Here is a 20,541-nt window from a genome sequence, read left to right on the forward strand (position 1 = left end):
ACCTACTTGTTCTTAGTTTGATTTAAACTAAAAGTTTCAAAATTATTTTCTACTTGCATCAACCTTAGCATCGGCAGAATACAAGTGATCACAGAAAATCTGAGCGAATAATTATACTATTCTGGTAGGACCTACACATGGTTACATACGAAAATATTACATACGAATTAGGTACATGATTACATACGAAAGGATTATAAAATCTACACAATATAAAAGCCTACAAAAAAAGTTTAATAAGTACCTAATTGTATTAGACTTAGCCAGTTAGCCCTAACTTCGTCCCTGCCCCTCCTACATCTAGCCCCCATTCAGCGCAACTTATTGAAAGCGGCCCCACATCTAATAGGTTTCTGATGGTAATGAGCGGTCATTTAAGATCTGGGATCCTCTCAATGGTCGTCTATGAAAGAAGGCTTTGGAGCTGGTGATTTGAAAGCCATGTATGGTTTGAATCATGACAGTGATTTTTGGGTTAAAGACTTTTGATTTTAGAAATAATAACATGCATTATCTATTTATATAACTCACTCACTCACTCATCACGAAATCTCAGTAACTACAAGTGCTATAGGAGTCTCAAATTTTGCATGGGAGTTCCTTTTAGAACGTAGGTGCTCACTAAGACGGGATTTTGCAAAATTCAATCCCTAAGGGGGTAAAACGGAGTCTGGTAAATTGGTAAATCTATGTACTGTGCCTAAGCAGATGAGGCGAAGAAAATCGGCAAGACCTGGAGCGAGATCAAGCGCGAAGCTCAAGACCGAACGCGATGGCAGACTGTTGTGGACGCCCCCTGCTCCATCTAGGGGACATAGGACCTTAAGTCAACTGTGCCTAAAAATAAATAAATACGAGTAAACTACGACCTTATAAAGTACAATACAATAGCTTTGTTTTTCCACCCTTTTGAGTTATAAGGCTAGTGGGCACATCCAATTACGTTTATCTGAACCGTTAATCTAACGGTTCAGTTATTTGTAACTGTAACTGAAGTGAACCGTGGTTTGGCTTTGTTTCTACGCGATTAGGGTTTCCCATTATAGGGTAAAATATTGTTTTGTTATAGATTTGTATGTGAATGTACGTTAAACGAACATGATAGGTACATTCTGTCTCAAAATTCAACGATAAGCCGTTGATAACATGGTCATGACTAATTTTGTAAAAATAAGAAAAAATAACATTTTTTTTTTATTTTACTTAACTAGTAAGTTTTCTTAAACCTTAGGAAAAGTAAGTAAACCTACGGCGCCGGCTTATCGTTGAATTTTGGGACACGGTGTATAATTTTAATTGTGCTAAAGCAGTGTTTCATAGAGATTGCACCATTATTTATGCCATTCTACTACTTACACTCACACTACAACAACAAACAGTTCGGTCATCAAAATCAGTCTAGCAATTTAGGAGATACAGGAATTATACAAAAGATAAAGTCTAATTTTTCAAATTACTCACATGACTTTTTCTTTTACTCATATTCGCGTCTCGTCTGAAACTTTAATAACTTACCAAATCAATTTGATTTCATCATGTCAGCCATAGGACGTCCACCGCTGAACATAGGCCTCCCCCAATGCTTTCCACATTGATCGATTGGTAGCGGCCTGCATCCAGCGCTTCCCTGCTACCTTCACGATGTCGTCGGTCCACCTTGTACCGGAAGGCGCAATTTGATTTAGTTGTAATAAATGGTACAAAACGAACAGTCTGTTTGTATTATTTAATTTTGTCGGTGACCCTAAATAGATTTAATATGTCGCGTATTAATATCATAGACAATTTCTTATTTCAGAAATTGGTGTCCCTTCAAATAGCAACAGCGTGGAATGAGACGCGCTAAAAGAGGAAAAAATTACGACAAAACGTCAAGAAAACTGACAATTCTGACAACATGAGTACCAGTGAAAATAAATAATAAATTGTAGCGATGCTTCTTAAAAGGAATCTCTTACGAAATGATCAAACGGTTGCTTGTTTTAACTATGGTTTGTGACATAGTAATCTCGGCCTGTAAGTACCACTTTTATGAAGCTAAAAAGCTCTTGCAAAAAGCTAAGACTTTTCCCAAACCATAGCCTGAAACTTCCTGAAAAAAGCTTGACTCTTCTTTACATTCAAATTTATTGAGAAAAAGCACAAAGCAGCGTGATTCAATCAAAAATGAGGAGAACCAAAGTGACCGACATTGCCCGCAGGGTTGCTTAAATCAAGTGGCAGTGGGCAGGGCACATAGCTCGCAGAGCTGATGGCCGCTGGGTCAGAAAAGTTCTCGAGTGGCGACACGTACCTTATTGGCTCTGAATTACTTGTTAATGACGCAAACTTTTTGATTGGGTCCACGATTTCTTAAATAAAAAGGTGTAGTTCAACCCATCAGAAGGACGACAGTAATTCAAAGGGTTCTTTTTGCCCGTCCACATTCTAACCACACCCATATGACTATGACTATGACTAAAGCAGAGTACTCACCTGCTATGTTTCACGTAACCTAGCATGTAACGTAAGCAACCTTCAAGTGAGTACGGCTCGTCCACGGTCATTGCGTATCTGGCTGCGTGCTCCTGGATCCTACTGCGAGCCGCCTTTATGCTCGCAGTAATACTGCCACTCGGCGGGTCGCTACGATCTCCCTGCGAACCACGCGCAAGCAGCTCTGATATATTACATGCTACACGGCTAAATGAGTACCCTGCTCAAGTTACTTGATCTTCACATCCATCTACATAAAAAGTATACTAATATACGTAACCATCTGTATGCCGACGACCTCCAACTGTACCGGCACTGTCGCTTCGATGAAATTGACCAGGCTGTCCAACGCATAAATGATGACCTTGAGCATATCAGGGTATGGTCATATCGTTACGGCGTCGCTGTTAACCCTAACAAATGCCAGGCGATAATTATCGGTAGCCAACGTCAACTGTGCCGTTTAAATCTGGATGGTGTCGCTTCTGTCGCCTATAACGGTGTCAATATACCATACTGTACCAGTGTTAAAAATTTGGGTCTATATCTCGATTCTACTCTAAGCTGGACGACACATGTTTCCGAGGTTAGTCGAAGGGTCACCGCCACGCTGCGCTCTCTTTGGAGATTGAAGTATTTTCTCCCTGTTAAAACCAAGATTTCGCTTGTCCACGCTCTTATTCTTCCGGTCATCGATTATGCTGATGTGTGTTATCCGGACCTTAATCAAGTTCTCCTCAACAAACTGGACCGCCTTCTGAACAATTGCATCCGGTTCATATTTTGTCTTCGCAAATATGACCATGTCTCTTCCCACCGGTCTGAGCTCCATTGGCTACCTGTCCCTGCACGGCGCAATGTTAGAATCCTTACCACCCTTTTTACCATCTTAAATGACCCTAACTCCCCTTCCTATTTGAAAACACAGTTTAAACTTCTGAGTTCGACGCACGCACGTCAACTTCGTTCGTCCAACACGCTCCTTCTCTCCACTCCTTCCCACCGCACTGGTTTCCTCTCTAATTCATTTCTCCTCAATTCCATTCGCCTTTGGAACGCTCTTCCCGAGAACATCAGGCAGGCTCCTAGTAAGTTTGTTTTCAAACACTCTGTGCGCAAACATTTTCTTGAACGCATCATGTCGTCTTGATCTCCCTTATTCTTTCCTTTTCTCCCTTGTCCTCTCCTATCCTCCCTTACCTCTCGTCATCCATTTTTATATAAATTATATGTATGTATTTATGTATTATATATTTTGTATAAATATATATTATAATATTTTATGTATTATATTGTGTACATTTTTGTAGCTTTTTAGCACCGCCTACTAAATATCTCTGTTTTGCTCAAGGTCAGCTGGTAGAGAATGACGTATGGCATTAAGCTCGCCTTTTTGTACAGAACATTGTTGTGTGTGCAATAAAGTCTTTAAATAAAAAAAAAATAAAAATAAATAATATTATAAAGCTGAAAATTTTGTTTGCTTGAACGCGCTAATCTTAGCAACTGCTAATCCGATTTGTAAAATTATTTTTGTATTGAATAGCCCGTTTATTGAGGAAGGAACAGCCATTAGGGGCGGAGCAGTAAAAAAAAATTTGCCAAAACGGGAAATATTATTCAAACTATTTTCACATGTACGAAGTCACGGGCACAGCTAGTTATATTTATAGTAGTTTACAATCTCTACCACCTAGATCTTTACGACGACGAGTCAACGCGCCGGACCTTCCCCACGTCTGAAGAGATGGAGTTTGAACCTGTCACCACCCTCACGAAGGATAAGGAGAAGATGGTACTGATGAAGAATATCAACTGCGAAGACTTCTCCAGGTATTTATAAAAATGCTTAGCGTAAGATAGGTGGACAAACTGACCAACGTGACTGACATAGCTCGCAGAATCGCTAAAATCAAGTGCCAGGGGGCGGGGCACATAGCTCGTAGAGCTGATGGCCGCTGGGGCAGAAAAGTTCTCGGGCGATCATGAACCGGAAGACGTAGTGTGGGCAGGCCTCCCACTAGGTGGACCAACGATCATGTGCAGGTCGCGGGAGGTACCTGGATATGGGCAGCGCAGGACCGGTCTTTGTAGAAAACCTTGGGGAGGCCTTTGTCCAGCAGTGGACGTCTTTCGGCTGAAACGAACGAAGATAGGTACCACGGTATTTAAACGTCCCTGGATTGCGCACCCTTTTGAGGTATATCGAACTAGAGTCGGTATCTCCTCGAAGGGATGCGCGATGCCAAAAGCAAGGGCGTCTGCTGAAGACCAGCTTCTTGACACGCCCTTACGACTTCTTGATAAATGCTGAGCAGGAGCCTATTGATGCAGTGCCTCAGTAATTGTTTTTATTCTTCTTGTATTGTTGTTGTTTATTAATTACTGTGTCAATAAAGTTTTCTATTTCTGTTAGATATGCCCTGAACTGTACCGTGGAAGCTGCTATAGTGTACAACTCCAGTAGGAAGTCGCCTCCGATGCCAGCGAAGGTGGCTGATTGGTGCAAGTAGGTCCAGCTTCCTATTATTAGAATTCCAGCAGTCTACAGAATTTTTGTCAGCCGATAGTTTGGTCGACTTCTAATTTGTCTGAGGAATCGGCCGATACGTACCAAATCAGTGAATAATGTGCGTATTTCCATACATGTTCATAATGATTAACATTCCGTCTAATCTGTCGGCCGACAAAAAGTAAAAGTATGTAGTCTGCGGAGTGTCATAAGAGATCAGTCACTTTAATGACCTTGAACTATCATCATCATCATCATCTCAGCAATAGGACGTCCACTGCTGAACATAGGCCTCCCCCAATGCTTTCCATGTTGCCCGCTTGGTAGCGGCCTGCGTCCAGCGCCTTCCTTCGACCTTGAACTAATAACGCTTTATTGCAAGCGCAGCGTAGGACGTGTACCTACAAGGTGGACAGACGATCTCGTAAAAGTATCAAGAAGGCGCTGGATGCAGGCCGCTGCCAACAGGTCAATTTGGAAATCATCAGGGGAGGCCTATGTTCAGCAGTGGACGTCCTATGGCTGAAATGATGATGATTCATTGTGTAACTACTAGTTGTCTAAGCCCTAGGTCGCTACCGAATCGCTTAGCGCCTCAATGTGTAGAGAAAATTCTTTACAACTAAAGGTGAATGAACCTGTTTACAAAATCTCTAGGAAACAAATGGTACTCACACACGTACATAATAATCTTTTTAGATCTATGGAATGGGGTAAACGAGTAATGGAAAAACATTCTTTAATAATAGATATTTATTGTAGCAAAACCGCGGGTAACAAAAACTGAGCAAGAGCTAGTCAAACTGGCCCACAGAGGGTTCCGTAATTGTCATTTATCTCCTAATTTGTGGTTTAGAACAGTGGTTCCCAAAGTAGTCTGGGTCACAACTCATCTAATACAAGTTCCCAAACTCGGGACTCACCTATAGGAAATTTCGCCCGCTTCCCAGTGGTTGGATCGGTAGGGTGGTGTGTCGTGTCAATGTTGGCTGAGAAACCTTGGCTTAGAAAACATTTTCTTCTATATTAATGGCCAAATATTATGTAGAGTTACAAATTGCTATTTTCTTTTATTTATGCTATGATATCCTACTTCTGTTACTTCATGATTTCTTGAAAAACATGATCATGAGAATTATTTGATTTCTCAAAGTCAACGAGTATCACTTTATGAAGTAAACATAAAAGTTAGATTTTTTGTTTTGTTTCTTTCTGTAACCTAAAAAATTTAAATAATACGTATATTGTTCCTTTTTCATAATCAAGGAGCTTGTAGGTGATCGACCTGTAATATGCTGCCCGTATGAAACGTTCGTTGACTCCAATAAACTGTGCCACATAAACTCACACACATTTTGCGCCATTTTCTCTATCAGAGCAAGTTTCACACCCTTAGGAAATATTCCTAAATAAATAATGTTCTCAGAACGTGGAACGGAAAATAATATTGATGGATTAAATTGTTTTCGTGTTAAAAAGAGCTCTCAAAGATACGAAATGTGTGGAAATATCAATGTTTGATGTCACTTCCAGGTATTTAATTTATTTGTCAACAAACAAAGCATATAAAAAGCATTTAATATACCTACTCGTACCAATGAAAAAAGAGTCCAGGTTTTCAAACAGATTTTTCTCAATAACAGTTGCTTGTTAAGTAAAAAACAGATGTTTGCTTATGTAAAACAGCAAATCGAACGCACAGCGTTGAATAGAGCTATGATTGGTTCGTGTGTCACACTGTGCGTCCACGCGCACTGTGAGACCTCATAGTAACGTCTGTGAACGGGCGTAAACTCATCAACTAATGGTCCCTCCACAGAGCAATCCGGCATCTTACGAACTGTGCCATAGACTGGAACTCAGACTGCCGCGAAGTGACCGAGAACCACTTCAATGAGGAGAGCATCAAGGGGCATATACACGTCGTTGACAACATCTGCGACGATGAGTGGTTCCTGTCGCGTAAGCCATTTTGAACCTCATTGTGTTTGAGTAAAGTCGAGATTAGAATGGAGACGCCTAATTGGCGACGAGGTTTCTCAAATTAAAGTGGTTAGTATTGCGACTGTGAAATCTGTGGGATAAAGATATTTTAGGATTAACTTTATTAATATTAAAATGGTATAAATTAAAGACTTTTCAACTATTTCTTTGACGAAGAGAGCATCAAAGGGCATATGCACGTCGTGGACAACATCTGCGACGATGAGTGGTTCCTGTCGCGTAAGCCATTTTACACTCTATTGCAATTACATAGAGTTGAAATTAGGTTAAAGATGCTTAATTGGCGACGAGGTTTCTCAAATTGAAGTGGTAAGTATTGTGACTGTAGAATCAGTGAGATGAAGATTTAAAAATGAAGGCGACTATAGCCCAACGATTCAGGCAGGATCCAAGGAACGCGGTTTCGAAGGTATGGGAGAGAGACTTCAGATGTGCTCAGGTTTGTATGCTCGCTCACGTCATATTATGTCATTGCCACCCCTTCCCTGCCGCTCCCATGCCTCAGGCACTGCGTCTATTAGAATAGAATAGAATAGAAAACTTTTTATTTGCAAGAAAGGTATACAAGCAGGTAAGACATAGATTAAAACAGAGAGAAATAAACAAGTGGACAATTAACTGCTTGTGCCCCTCTGACAAAAAGGCACCCACTCAGCGTACATTAAGACCGCCAGGGCTTGTCTTGAAACTGATTTTCAGCGGGGGCCCTCTGTTGTCACGGCGTACCCCTGCTGACGGAGATGCAAGAGGAGAAAGGAGTCCACAAGTCCGGCAGCAGGGAGAACGCAGCAGCGCTCGACCTTATATTTTTATAGTGTGTACTTATTTTACAAATTATTTCAGAATAAAGTATCTCAAATTGACTTACAAATGGCGCCACGTGCTCCCAACTTCCGTGATCTTTTAATCCGAAACTCTATTTTAAGCATCGACATGCTAATCTGAAAATAAATTAAAACTCCGGCCTCGAAAGTTTCCCAGTATAGACTATAGCACATCAAGCTTCACTGTGGCTTCTTATGTCGTTGTGATAGAGGTCATTTTGCAACAGAAATGTGCTGTCGTCTGTACACCAAGGACATTAACATTGCGAACTTCGTAAGCGTTTTTCCCAAAGAATATTATAGAGATAGGAGAATCCAAAAGAGCATTCTCTATATTTTCCATTTTTCATTATGAACTGTAAAGCCACTGTTTGTCTGTCTGTCTGCCTCGCTTTCACGCCTAAAGCACTGAACCAATTTTGATGAAATTTTGCATAGAGATAGAGTTCCGGGAAAGGGCATAGGATAGTTTTTATCCCGGTTTTTGAAACGGAGATGCGCGCGATAAAGTTTTTCTGTGACAGACAAATTCCACGCGGGCGAAGCCGCGGGCGGAAAGCTAGTCCTGTATAAGTAATTAATGTGACCAAAGAAGTTTCAAGCAAATGCCTATTGGTGGTATAAAAAAAATCACTTACAAAACCTTAAAGGAATTCGATCCTACGCTTTCGCAGAAAAATGTAATCCTCAAGATAATTTTCTTATAACTTATTACTATATAAAGCCTCTTTTTGCCCATTTTCATTCCGGTTGTAAAGCTTTTTACTTAAAAAGTATAAGGAAGACACCCCTAACAACGGCTGACTTATTTATAAGTAGGTAGCTATTTGTACTTTATTGTTGTGAAGCTTCCTTTGTAGTTGGCTTATAACGCTTATTTTATCACTTGTTATTGAAGATTTGTTCATGATTATTATGGATGTTTCTTTCTCTTTGAGCTGTCATAGTCAACTCTTATGACCTTCGCGATGTAAGGTCATGACCTGACCCACCTGATATAGATCGTTTCATTCACTTAGACGCGCCCCACCATTCTTCCGCTAATGTTTGAATGTTATCGGTACACGCTAAATCATCCATGAGTGCACACACACATTACAATAATGACGCTCGGTCGGATCAAACTTCCCGCACCCCGTGCTTCCCTCGACCGAAAATTGGTGGAGCGTGTCTTCGTGGATGTACGCCGTGATAACATCTTATCGACAATTTTGGACGACAAATGTATGGACTTATCGCGTAAAATCGATAAAAACTTATCGTGGCGCGATTAAAAGCCTATACTGGTCACAGGATTTCGGATTTCACGGCTGACTTCTCAAATTCGCAGTCGTAACATATTCACTCATCTGACTTGCAAATTGACACTTTGATGAAATTGCGTGAGTAAGCAAAAAACGGCTGTAAAAGTTTAGTACGCGAACACGAACAGATATACATTTCCCACTGTCTACTGGTCGGCAGTAACTATATTCGAGTGTAGTCATGATGATATCAAATTAAAGAAAGAAAGAAAGATACATTTATTACAATGGACATCACACAAATACAGGCAATTACATAGACATGTAAAGGTAGCAGGGAAGCGCTGGACGCAGGCCACTACCAATCGATCAACATAGGAAAGCATTGGGGGAGGCCTATGTTCCTATGGCTGAAATGATGATGATGACATAGACATGATAGTGGCACATAATAATGGAAGAAAAAATAAAAACAGGAGTAAACTGAGCAGTGCCACCCATTCACAAACAAGATGCCCACTGCAACGGGACGCCAGGCCACTCAGCATATGCCGTGGCCCACGGTGACGAAGGCCACGGCGCTGGTTTTAAATTCAACTTTTTCTTCTCCATCCATTGCAGTCTTTGTTTTCAACTTACATTTAAGACTCTAGTAAGTATACAGCAAGCGTGACAGTGACGTGATATGAACGTGGCTTTAATTATTATCCAAATCCATACAATACAATATGATAGCCCTAAGAGTGAGTAATTGACTGTAGTAGAAGTAGCTAAAGTCCGGTCGCTGAGCACTTAGAATTTCGTCCAATGACCCTAAGCTGCCCATCCTTATCGCTTATAAAGTTGTTCATTGGACGAAATTCTACGTCCTCGGTGACCGGACTACCTTACCCCAATGTGAAATATTAGGTATTTGTGCCGCGCACACTTGCTACGCTCTGCTCTCACGCCCTGTATGACAGAGGCTTTATACACGTAGGTTATCATTATAAAAATGTTTTTTAAAACTTAGTTTACATTACATGCAACAACTTTCGTATGAAGATAAAGACACAAAAAGCTACAATGGCGTCTTTCATTGTTTAGAAATCAAAGCAGTCGTCTGGCAAGCAAAGAGGCGTGGTTTCGATTCCGCCTTAGGCATTTTTTTTTAAGTTATCAAAAATTGCATCTATATGTTATGGTTTTAATGTTTATTTCTCAGGGTACGACGATCTCCCCATGTGCATAGAAGCCACGTCAGACGAGTGGGAAGCCTGCTACTCGGTCTTCAAGCAGCAGGTAGACGAGCAGAAGAATAAAACGCTGGAATGGACGCATTTTGAGACACACTTCTATTTGTGCTGGTAATATAAAAAAAAACACTTTATTGTACACCACACACACACACAAAATAATAAAAAAATACACAAAAGAGTAGAATTTAAGCGACTCTTCCAGACAACCTAGGGAGATGACAGTTGTTTAAGATAACAACTGCACTCAGGAGGATTTGATGAGTGCTACTGACAACGCCACTCTTGTGGCGGAGTTTTGGGCTGACACTGTGTGTGTAGGTTTGTTGTCGACACGAAAAGAAGAAGAGGATAAGTAAGATTGTAAACATAAGATAATTCCTCCTTTTACCTTTAATACATTAGAGAGGGTCGTCCTCCTGCAATGTAGACTAAATAAATGACTTGGTGATAATGATGATGGTGATGAAGCTTAATGAATAATGACCCTGTAACCCGCCGACATGTTGTTAAAAGTCTTAGGCTTTTTTTTTTTTTTGGGATGGACTGTCCCGCTGAGTCTTAGGCTTGGTTGCACCATCTTACTTTGACAAACGTCAAAAATCTGTCAAACTCCATACAAAAAGCACCGGTTATCGTCATAATTACTGTCAAAGTAAGATGGTGCACGTGCAACCCACCCTTTTAAAATAATACAAGTCGCCGACATGATTCTTTAGAAACCGGGCTGTCTTGGCGATTTTGGTACGAGTATGAAGAGTCCTGTAGATAATAAACTTTTATGTTTATGATGAGCCCAACTCATTGAAAATGCTTTGTATACGTATGTCTTAACAACAAATAACTGTTTTTAAATGTTACTAGCATAAACATCACAGACAGGTGCAAAAATATCTTACCTTAAACAAAATCTTCCTTCCACTTATTAGGTATTCTCCGCAAAATCCACCTAAATATTTCCTCCTAAATTTTAAAATTGAGGAATCCCAGATCAAAAATGCAGCTCGCCTCCAGAACCGGATTAAGGGGCAGCTACTAAACCTTAATCTACAAGAGAAGACAGAAAAACATTTTAAAAGTATTATTCTAAAAGACTAACCCCCTTACTAATAAAACTTACACGCTCGTTGATCTGTGTTTTAAAGTGACGTTTAGTATGGAAATGTCATTTTAAAACAGTGATCAACAACTGTGTAACTTTTTATTAGTAAGGGGGTTAGTTTATAATTTCCAGTTTAGAATCAAAATCAAAAACGTGCTCCTTTTGAGTTCCGGAAGATTATTATAATATTGTAATTCTATGAATAAAAACTAGTTAAATGTCTTAAAAACATATTGTGTTCCTAAACGCATATTTTCAAAGAGAGTTTTTTTTGAGAGAGTTAATGATCACCCAGTTATCTAGTTTTTGTATTATAATTGTCATTGATAAGTTATGTTTTAGTAATTATTTTCATTACAAAACTTCTGTTCTAGTGGGGAAGGTAATAGTTTTTATCACAGCTATTCTTTAGCGTAGTAAAATAACTAAATGCTGTAGTGAAAAACTAGTAAAATAACTAAATCCTGCCCTGCTCACCTGAGATTCCAGCTTTACCAGGTTATGCGATGCAGCCCCGGGTTGCTGGAATATGTTAAACTTTTCTACTAAAATTGGGGGTAGTATGAAAACTTTGTGACAGGTCGCACAGTTCATTTAACTTTATAGAAGCGCCGAAATTTCTAGATTTTTTTTCTAATTTTGAAATGTTTGTGTTTTTTTTAAATTGATGCGTTTAGGTTACGTACCTATTTTTTTTTGTTAAAAAAATTCAGCCACATGAAGTCCACTGCTGAAAATTAGCCTCCTCCAATGATTTCAAGATTGGCCGGCTGGTAGCGGCCTGCATCCAGCCCCTTCCAGCTACCATTACGAAGTTGTCTGTCTACCTTGTGGGTGGACGTCCTGCGTTTAATCTTATTCTACTCTGTCTCTACACTATCTTATTATCTTTTACTATGTCCAAGGTCATAAAGGTAGCAGGAAGGCTGGATGTAGGCCGCTACCAACCGGGCAATATGGAAATAATTGAGAGAGGCCTATGTTCAGCTGGACGTCTTATGGCTAAAATGATGATGTCCAACAAACTAACATCGCTCGCTCCGCTTACAGCGCTCGCGCTCAATTCCGCCGGTGCACGCTCGAATCACTCTTCTCTTCTCACTCGAAGTGCACACACGAGCAGTCGACTACCCTCCAAAAGTTCTCAGTAATCGTCTCCGAAGGTGATGTGTTTCAGGTATCGTTATTTTCAACAATTGGTGTGTGTAATTTGATCGCTGTCTGTTTCGGTAGAGTGTTTACGCCCGTATTCACAAACATTACTGTGAAATCTCATAGTGCGCGTGGACGCAAAGGGTGACACATGAACCAATCACAGAGCTCTATTCAACGCTGTGCGTTCGATTTGCTACTTCACTTAATTAAGCAAGCATCGTTTGTGAATACGGGCGTTAGAATTCTGTTGATGTGTAGAGAGAAGTAATTATAGGAGTTTTTGCTAACAATAAAATTATTTTGCGATTAAGAAAGTTTTAAATTGTATCTTGTTAGTTGATATTCTTCACTCAGGCGAGGTATTAAGCAATTTTAAGTAATAGGTCTAGCGCAAAGAGTAGGCGCACACCGTTGATTTTTCGTCGGCCGATAGTTTAGTCGGGCGGTTGATCAGTATGGGCATGTATAAGAGTGCGCACACTACGCCGATTCGATTTGGCCGATTCTTCATACAATTTAAAATCGGGCACAACTATCGGCCAACTAAAAATCAACGGTGTGCGCCTACTCTTACTTAGTGCTTGAGGTAAAGGAGCGGTACGGGTGTGTTTTTGTAACGTCAAACGTCAGCGAGACTTCAGATCTCCTTCAGATTTATATGCTCTGTCACGTCATAATGTGTCAATGTCATACCTCCCGTGCCGCTCCCATACCTCAGGCACTAACTGCGTTAAGCCACAGAATACATAAGCACTAGACCTATAGTTGCTATTTAGTTTTAAATTGTAAAATCTTGAAATTGTTCACTCAGACGAAGTAACAAGATATTTTATGTAGTAGTTTTGAAGATACCTTTATTATAAAGTTTGTACTTGATCGTAGTTGTTCATAGTAAATTTAGATTTGTGTAACTTTAAGCTTAGACTTAATGTTTAAATGTACTTTTTTTCATATCAATGAACCTTTAACTCCTTTAAAAGTACAAAAGATTTTATTCCAAAAAATGAGGCATACTCAAAAATGTCTCTAGCCTTCATATGTCTCATTATCATTTTTTCTTAGCAGCGATTTCATTCAAATATTTGGCTGGTGTTGAAAATTTCAGCGTGAAATTAAGTTTAACAAACTCAAATATCAAATACTCATGTTCAACCCGTACGTGTCTTATTAACGATTTCACTGAAGTGCTCTAAATGGCGAAGCGTTGGCGATTCTTAAAGGTTCAGCCAAACCAACGGGTGCGCGATGGCGATCAATGCGTTTACGTCTGTAAACCTGTAAACCTGTTGAACCTTAGTCTAGTAAAGGTGAAGGTTCGTGCCGTGACAGAGACAAGAAAGACAAAGCGACAAAATCTCTTAAGAGACCGGGACAAGAGACTGAGACAAAACACCGAGACAAAAGACCGAGACAAAAGTCCGAAACAAAAGACCGAGACAAAAGACCGAGACTAAAGAACGAGACAAAAGACCGAGATAAAAGACCGAGAAAATAATCCGAATCCGAGACAAGAGACCGAGAGAAAAGAAAGAGACAAGAGACCAATTCAAAGGAACGAGACAAAAAATCTAGACAAAAGCGAGACAAAAGACCGAGACAAATACCGAGACAAAAGACCGAGACAAACGATCGATACAAAAGAACGAGACAAAAGACCGAGACATAAGACCGATACAAAATAACGAGACAAGAGACCGAGACAAATTATCGATGCAAAAGAACGAGACAAAAGACCGAGACAAGAGACCGATACAAAAGAACAAGACAAAAGACCGAGACGGATACTGAGACAAAAGACCGAGACAAAAGAACGAGACAAAGGACCGAGACAAAAGACCGAGACAAAAGACCGAGACAAGATACCGATACAAGAGCCGAAAGTCAAGTCACTTGTCTCAGTAGCATCGCGAACCGCCTTTACCACCGAGGAAAACTCTGATTTCAGTTGGTAACACGAAAACAATTTGTTGAAGTTGCACTCCTTAAATTTTCCGGGAAATGTTAGCGAATTCTCGATAACAACTTTTAGCGTTCGCGTTGTTTCGTTAAGATATTTTGCCGGCGCCATTTTGTAGAATGGGGGGTGATAATGAAACGGGCGGTTTCAATTGCTTACCTACTGCTGGATTTTAATTGAGTTTCATCCACTAGTATGAAGACTAACAGTATTTACAAACATTACTATGAGGTCTCACAGTGCGCGTGGACGCACAGGGTGACACATGAACCAATCACAGAGCTCTATTCATGCTGTGCGTTCTATTTGCTGCTTCACTTAAGCAAGCATAGTTTGTGAATACGGGCGTTCAATTTTCATGTGAGAACGGAAATTCGGAAAACGGAAAATACCCTGTATTTTCCGTAACTTTTAACAGATTTTAGTCGGTTTGATTTCCGGATCAAGTAAGTGAATTTTCGGAAATCTCTGAATGCAGTTCTCTTTTTTTTTCAAAAATAAAGGAATGTTTTCTTTGAGTAATATTTTTTATGCACAGTTTTAAGAGTACTTTCCCTTCAGAAAATTCCACCCAGTTATCCCAGATTTTGTTTCGAAGCCGGTACATACGGTTTCCAAAAGTTCGGTCGTTCATTCGTTTCAGCCAAATGACGTCCACTGCTGGACGAAGGCCTCTCCCAAGGATTTCCATAACAACCGGTCCTGCGCTGCTCGCATCCAGGCGACCTTCATCAGATCGTCGGTCCACCTTGTGGAAGGCCTGCCCTCGCTACGTCTTCCGTCCCGTGGTCGCTTCTCGAGAACTTTTCTGCCCCAACGGCCATCGTCACTACGAGCTATGTGCCCCGCCTACTGTATTTTAAATGTAACACATCAAAAAGTAATTATAATTAAAGACTAAGTAAATTTTCTCTTTTCTTCAGGACTGTGATTCAAACATGATGTATGCAAACTGCCCCGAAGGCGACCCTCGGCCCACCAAGCACCATCTCTCAAAGCTGATGAACATTGCACCCGCAAGCAACGCCATACGGCTGTGTCTACGTGATATGCTCTTTGTAGTTGCTTTTGTACTGTGTTTGATGCAGTGGTTTTGATTATATTTTTTGTTGTTATCTTTTGTGAACTTCATTAAGGAAGCACACTTATCAACCTGGAAACGAATCGTAACCGTTTAGCTCGGGGCGGTCAGTATTCTTTATATGAAAATCCGTAGTTCAACGCATACTTACTGTAACGTAACGTCTGGCCTCGCGACGAAAGGCGGTCTTGATCCCTTTCCGGGTTGATAAGTGTGCTTTGACCTTTATTCATTGAGCCTGCTTATAACACATCACTTATGGGAGTACGTCCAAAGGTAGACTGATGATCATAGAAAATTTGCAGAAAGGTGCTGAAAATTATTGAGGGAAGTCCAAGACTGAGTTGCACCACATAACTTTGACCGTAACTTTAAGGATAACCGATGTTTTTGTACGGAGTTTTACAGATTTTTGACGTTTGTTAAAGTAAGATGGTGCAACCCAGCTTAAGTATTACGTGTTTAGAGGAGGACGTTCCTGTAGCTAAAATGATGATGATAAGAAATTATTAATTTTCTTAGTAATCTAGTCCTTTGGATGTGAGCTATCACAGAACGGATATTGTTAGTTGAAGTAGGTAGGTGTTAACTAGTATATTTTATAGCTATTATAAAATTTGGACGGTAGTTGTGAATGTTCAGTAGTCGCGCGACGCTCACCTAATGGGTATTTTATTATTGATTCCGAAGGAATATTTTAATCGGAGAGAACATTATGTGTAGTGTAGTGTATTTGTAGTGTGTATAGTAGTTTCGAACTTGTCCTACGTTCTTCTGATTAAATTCGTTGCGGCTCCAATGACAGTTTAACTTTCCCCCGAGACAAACTTGACCTTCATTGGTTCATTGGTTGGGTTTTTTATGGCGGTCAAGCTGTAGATCCTGGCTACACAGGAGTTGCAGCAGTGGGAACGAGAGGTGGGAATAGTCCCGTTAGTGTAGTGTAGTGTGAGTGTGTAGTGTAGTGTCAGTGTGTGTACAATAAGTGAAAAGTGATGAAGTGAAATATAACAACCGGGACCCGGAACAAAACGCTGTCCACGCACGAGGTAAGTCATAATTTTTATTGTAATATCTATTTGTATCTATTCACAAATACATAAATAAATATCTCTTCATAACATAATAATATTATTCAAGACATAGAAAATAGATTCCTATAATCATGCACAAAAAATGACATGGATCAAATCCGCGACCTCGGGCTTAAATGAGTACGCGGATCATTAAGCCATCGACAAATTGGTTGCTAATGGATATTCTCCGCTTGACTTGAATATTAAGGTTATAGCAGACATACAAACTCGGAAAGGGATCAAAACCGTATCGCCTTTTGCGAGCTGTCATTGCCTTTCGCGCTCTATTTTACGTTACGGCGCGGATAAGTATGCTTTGAAGTATGGAATTTCATACAAAGAATACTGACCGCCTCGAGTTGATACGGTTACGATCCCTTTCCGGGTTGATAAATGTGCTACGGCCTTTACTCGTAGTATCCTCAACCGCCAATATGACGTTATTCTAATCTAAATACTAAATTCGCCATAGTTTCTTTCCAATACCTTCCTTTTTTCAATCCATTACACAGAAAAAGTCTGAAAGTTGAAAACCCAGCCCTAAGCTAATAAAGTAGACGTGAATCGTGAACAAACAAACATACAAATGCAGGAACTTTACCCAGAGAGAGGAACTTCGGAATCCTTGTAATAAGTGGTAAGACGAAGAAGCTTGGGCAAACATGGGTGGGTATTTCTCATCGCCACGGTTCTCATCGTCACCTTCGTGGCGAATTTTATTTCTAACTTATTTGAACTTTTTGTAAACAATAATTGTAGCGCTTGATGTGAAGATTGTATTCTCAGTAAATCAGTCAAATAGTGAGTTTCGTTTGGAAGCTTTAACGTTTTGAATTTTTTGATGCCACGAAAGTGATTCTGTATTTCACAGCAATATTTTTTTCAAACTTTACTACTGTAAATGACTCTTAAGTGTTTATGTAACACATATTTTGTCTTATTTTCATAGATAAATAGCAATAACATAATATAAATAGGTACCTACTTAAATACAAGATACAATTTTACCGATAGAATCTTGTAACTTAGTAGATGAGTTATCTACTAAGTTACAAGATTCTACGCAATTGGTTTTAAGGGTGACACTGGTGGCATTCTGAAATGCTAAAGAAGCAAAAAACGGATTATCAGTACCTCAATAAAAAAGAACTCTTACTGATTATCAGTCCCTCAACAAAAATATTTTTTTTATTTTGGCCAGAGGGCCTCGTATTTTGTTATTATTGCAAGCTTTTATTTACTTTCACATGTCTGGTGTAGGCAAATCTTGCAACTTAAAATTGACCAACTTCCTGGTTTCCCATTGAGCTGAAATTTTTCATGCATGTGTAAGTTGGATGACAATGCAATATTATGATGACATGGAGCTGGAAGGTAGCCATAGGAGCTCTGCAATAAAACGACATAACCCCATAGAGTTTGGGCTCATTTGATTTGTATTGATGAGAACTTCCATCCTATATGGTAACCGGGGTCTGATGATGAAGCCGGAAGGTGGCCATAGGAAATCCTGCTTTCAGAAGCTCAGCCGTGATTCCATCATCACCCGGTGCCTTGTTGTTTTTCAGCTGTTTGAGAGCCATTCTAATCTCGTACAGGCTGACGTCCGGGATATCTTCGGTGTAGTGTCGGGTCAGTCTAGCTCTTGGGTCTTCGGCTAGATTTGTGACAGGTGTACGTACACTCGTGTATAATTGTCCGTAGAACTTCTCAACCTCTTCCAATAACTCAGGCCCCGACGAGATGTCTCTGCCATCCTCGGTCTTCAGCTTGGTCAGTTGACTTTGGCCAACAGACAGATCCCTAGCGAACACTTTAGAGCCTTTGTTACGCTCAATCGCCTCTTTAATACGATCTGTATTAAATTGGCGTAGATCGCGAGTCAAAGACTTGGAGATCTGTCTGTTAAGATGCCGATACTGAGCAGCATCTTCAGAGGACTGCAGAACCAAGTTTCGTCTCTCTTCCATAAGTTTATTGGTGAGGTCAGAGATCTTTTTGGTTCCTTTTGGACGACGGGTTTTAAAGAACTTAGACCCAGTCGTTTGGACAATTTCCACGAACCTGTCATTGTATTCGTCCACATTTTCGCAGTCTCCTAGGCATTCGAAACGATTTTGCAACTCGAGCTGAAAGCTTTCGGGGTTTTGGAGTTGGATGGGCGCTGGGCGGAGCGTAGACTTCATCAGTCGACGCCTCTCGAGCTTGGGTCTGATATTCAATGTGCCTCTTACCATTCGGTGATCGCTTCCTGTTTTGACCGAGTTGATCACAGAGACATCATTGAATATATGCTTCTTCGTCGACAAGATGAAGTCGATCTCATTTTTTATAGCGCCATTGGGATGCAGCCATGTCCACTTTCGCTGTTTTGGCTTCCTGAAGAAGGAGTTCATCATAAAGAGGCCCTCCCTCTCCATAAAGCCAGCCAGCAGTTGGCCACGTGCGTTCCTCTCTCCATACCCAAATTGCCCCACTTTCAGCTCATTATCGCTTCGTCTACCCAGCTTCGCGTTGAAGTCCCCCATCACAACGGTAAAATGGGACCGGGAGCTATGTATGGCTCTGGAAATATCCTCATACATAGTCTCCACTTCGTCGTCGGGGTGTTCCGTGGTCGGTGCGTATACCTGTATGACCTTCAGCGAATACCGTTTGGTGATTCTGAGTATAAGGTACGCTACCCTCGCCGAAACACTCTCGATCTGGACCACGTTGTTGACAAGGGACTTGTGGACGATAAACCCGACACCACCCTGGGACTGCTGGTGCTGCAATGAGACTTACATACATATATTATTTGGGCCGTTTGGAGTTGAAACTCTGGGCCCGTGGGGACCAAACGCCCAAAAACTGTTTCACGATCCAAAGGCTGGCCTATAACTTGACAAACGAATTAGCCTGGCCATCCAGCGTGGCAATGTGGCCAGCGAATTAATTATTAATTTTAATAAAGTATTTTTTCCTAAACTTGAAACAAATTTTAAGTGACAAGAGCTCATTGGTGTCGGGTCGGATTGGATCCCAATGCGGGTTCGATTCCCGCTATGGCCGCTAGGTGTAGTAAACCCACTTGTAACACAAGCTTAGCTTACCAAGAGGGGTTAACGGGACTATTAGTAATTTGGATTTACATTATTACTAATTTTTCTAAAAAACCGCAATGGATTTTACTCTAGAATTTCCTTTACTCATTAATGGAAGTTTCTATTAACATTTTCCTTAAATACTAAGTACTCATATGTCGACTCTTAGACTTGTAGTTATTAAGTATTCTTTGCTAAGACTGTGACACTGTTTTTCTACTAAAGTGACAGGCCATAAATATTTAATTTTTAGTTGGTGCCGCCATAAAAATTGATAAGATGTTATATCGACTTATCTTTTTCGATTAAAATTCGTCAAAACTAGTAATGATTTTGCTTCGCGATCAAATGGTTGTATTTTATTGTAAAAGAGCACCAGTGATAAAGTGACCTAACTTAAAAGTTGAATTATTACAGTTCAAAGTTAAATAAAATGAAGTACATGTCGCCTTCTTTCATATTTTGGATAGCTTTTATGATCGGAGCACTAATTTATGTTATAATTACGTCAGTGTGTAAATGTGAGTACAGTGTTTATTGTGTTTTTTTAAAGTTAGACAATGTTGAATACATTGTGATTCACCTCCTCTGTATGTGATGTCAAGTAATAAACTGTAGCCACTTTCTATTAGATACTTTATCAATTTTATTGCTGTGTCTATGAATGTCAAATTATTATGTCAAAATTATTTCTTCCTTCATTATTTTTTTTTAGCTCAAAATGTAATTCTTAGTTATTATTATTTCCAAATCTTTAGATAAATTTCATCCATGGCCATTAGCGATCAAC

At 40.1% G+C, this 20,541-nt stretch overlaps 1 protein-coding gene across 1 annotated transcript; it reads left to right on the forward strand.

Moving 5' to 3' along the window:
- The first annotated feature begins 1,880 nt into the window (after positions 1-1,880).
- On the forward strand, positions 1,881-15,605 carry LOC114363566 (uncharacterized). The gene is made up of 7 exons (XM_028319323.1): positions 1,881-2,016; positions 4,173-4,308; positions 4,892-4,984; positions 6,807-6,949; positions 10,264-10,405; positions 12,447-12,573; positions 15,432-15,605. The coding sequence occupies exons 1-7, from the start codon at positions 1,962-1,964 to the stop codon at positions 15,603-15,605; spliced, it is 870 nt and encodes a 289-aa protein (XP_028175124.1). The 5' UTR covers positions 1,881-1,961.
- The last annotated feature ends 4,936 nt before the right edge of the window (positions 15,606-20,541 follow it).

The sequence above is a fragment of the Ostrinia furnacalis genome, unplaced genomic scaffold (genome assembly GCF_004193835.3).
Source record: "Ostrinia furnacalis isolate ACB-3 unplaced genomic scaffold, ASM419383v2 OfSCF7173, whole genome shotgun sequence".
NCBI classification, from domain to species: domain Eukaryota; kingdom Metazoa; phylum Arthropoda; class Insecta; order Lepidoptera; family Crambidae; genus Ostrinia; species Ostrinia furnacalis.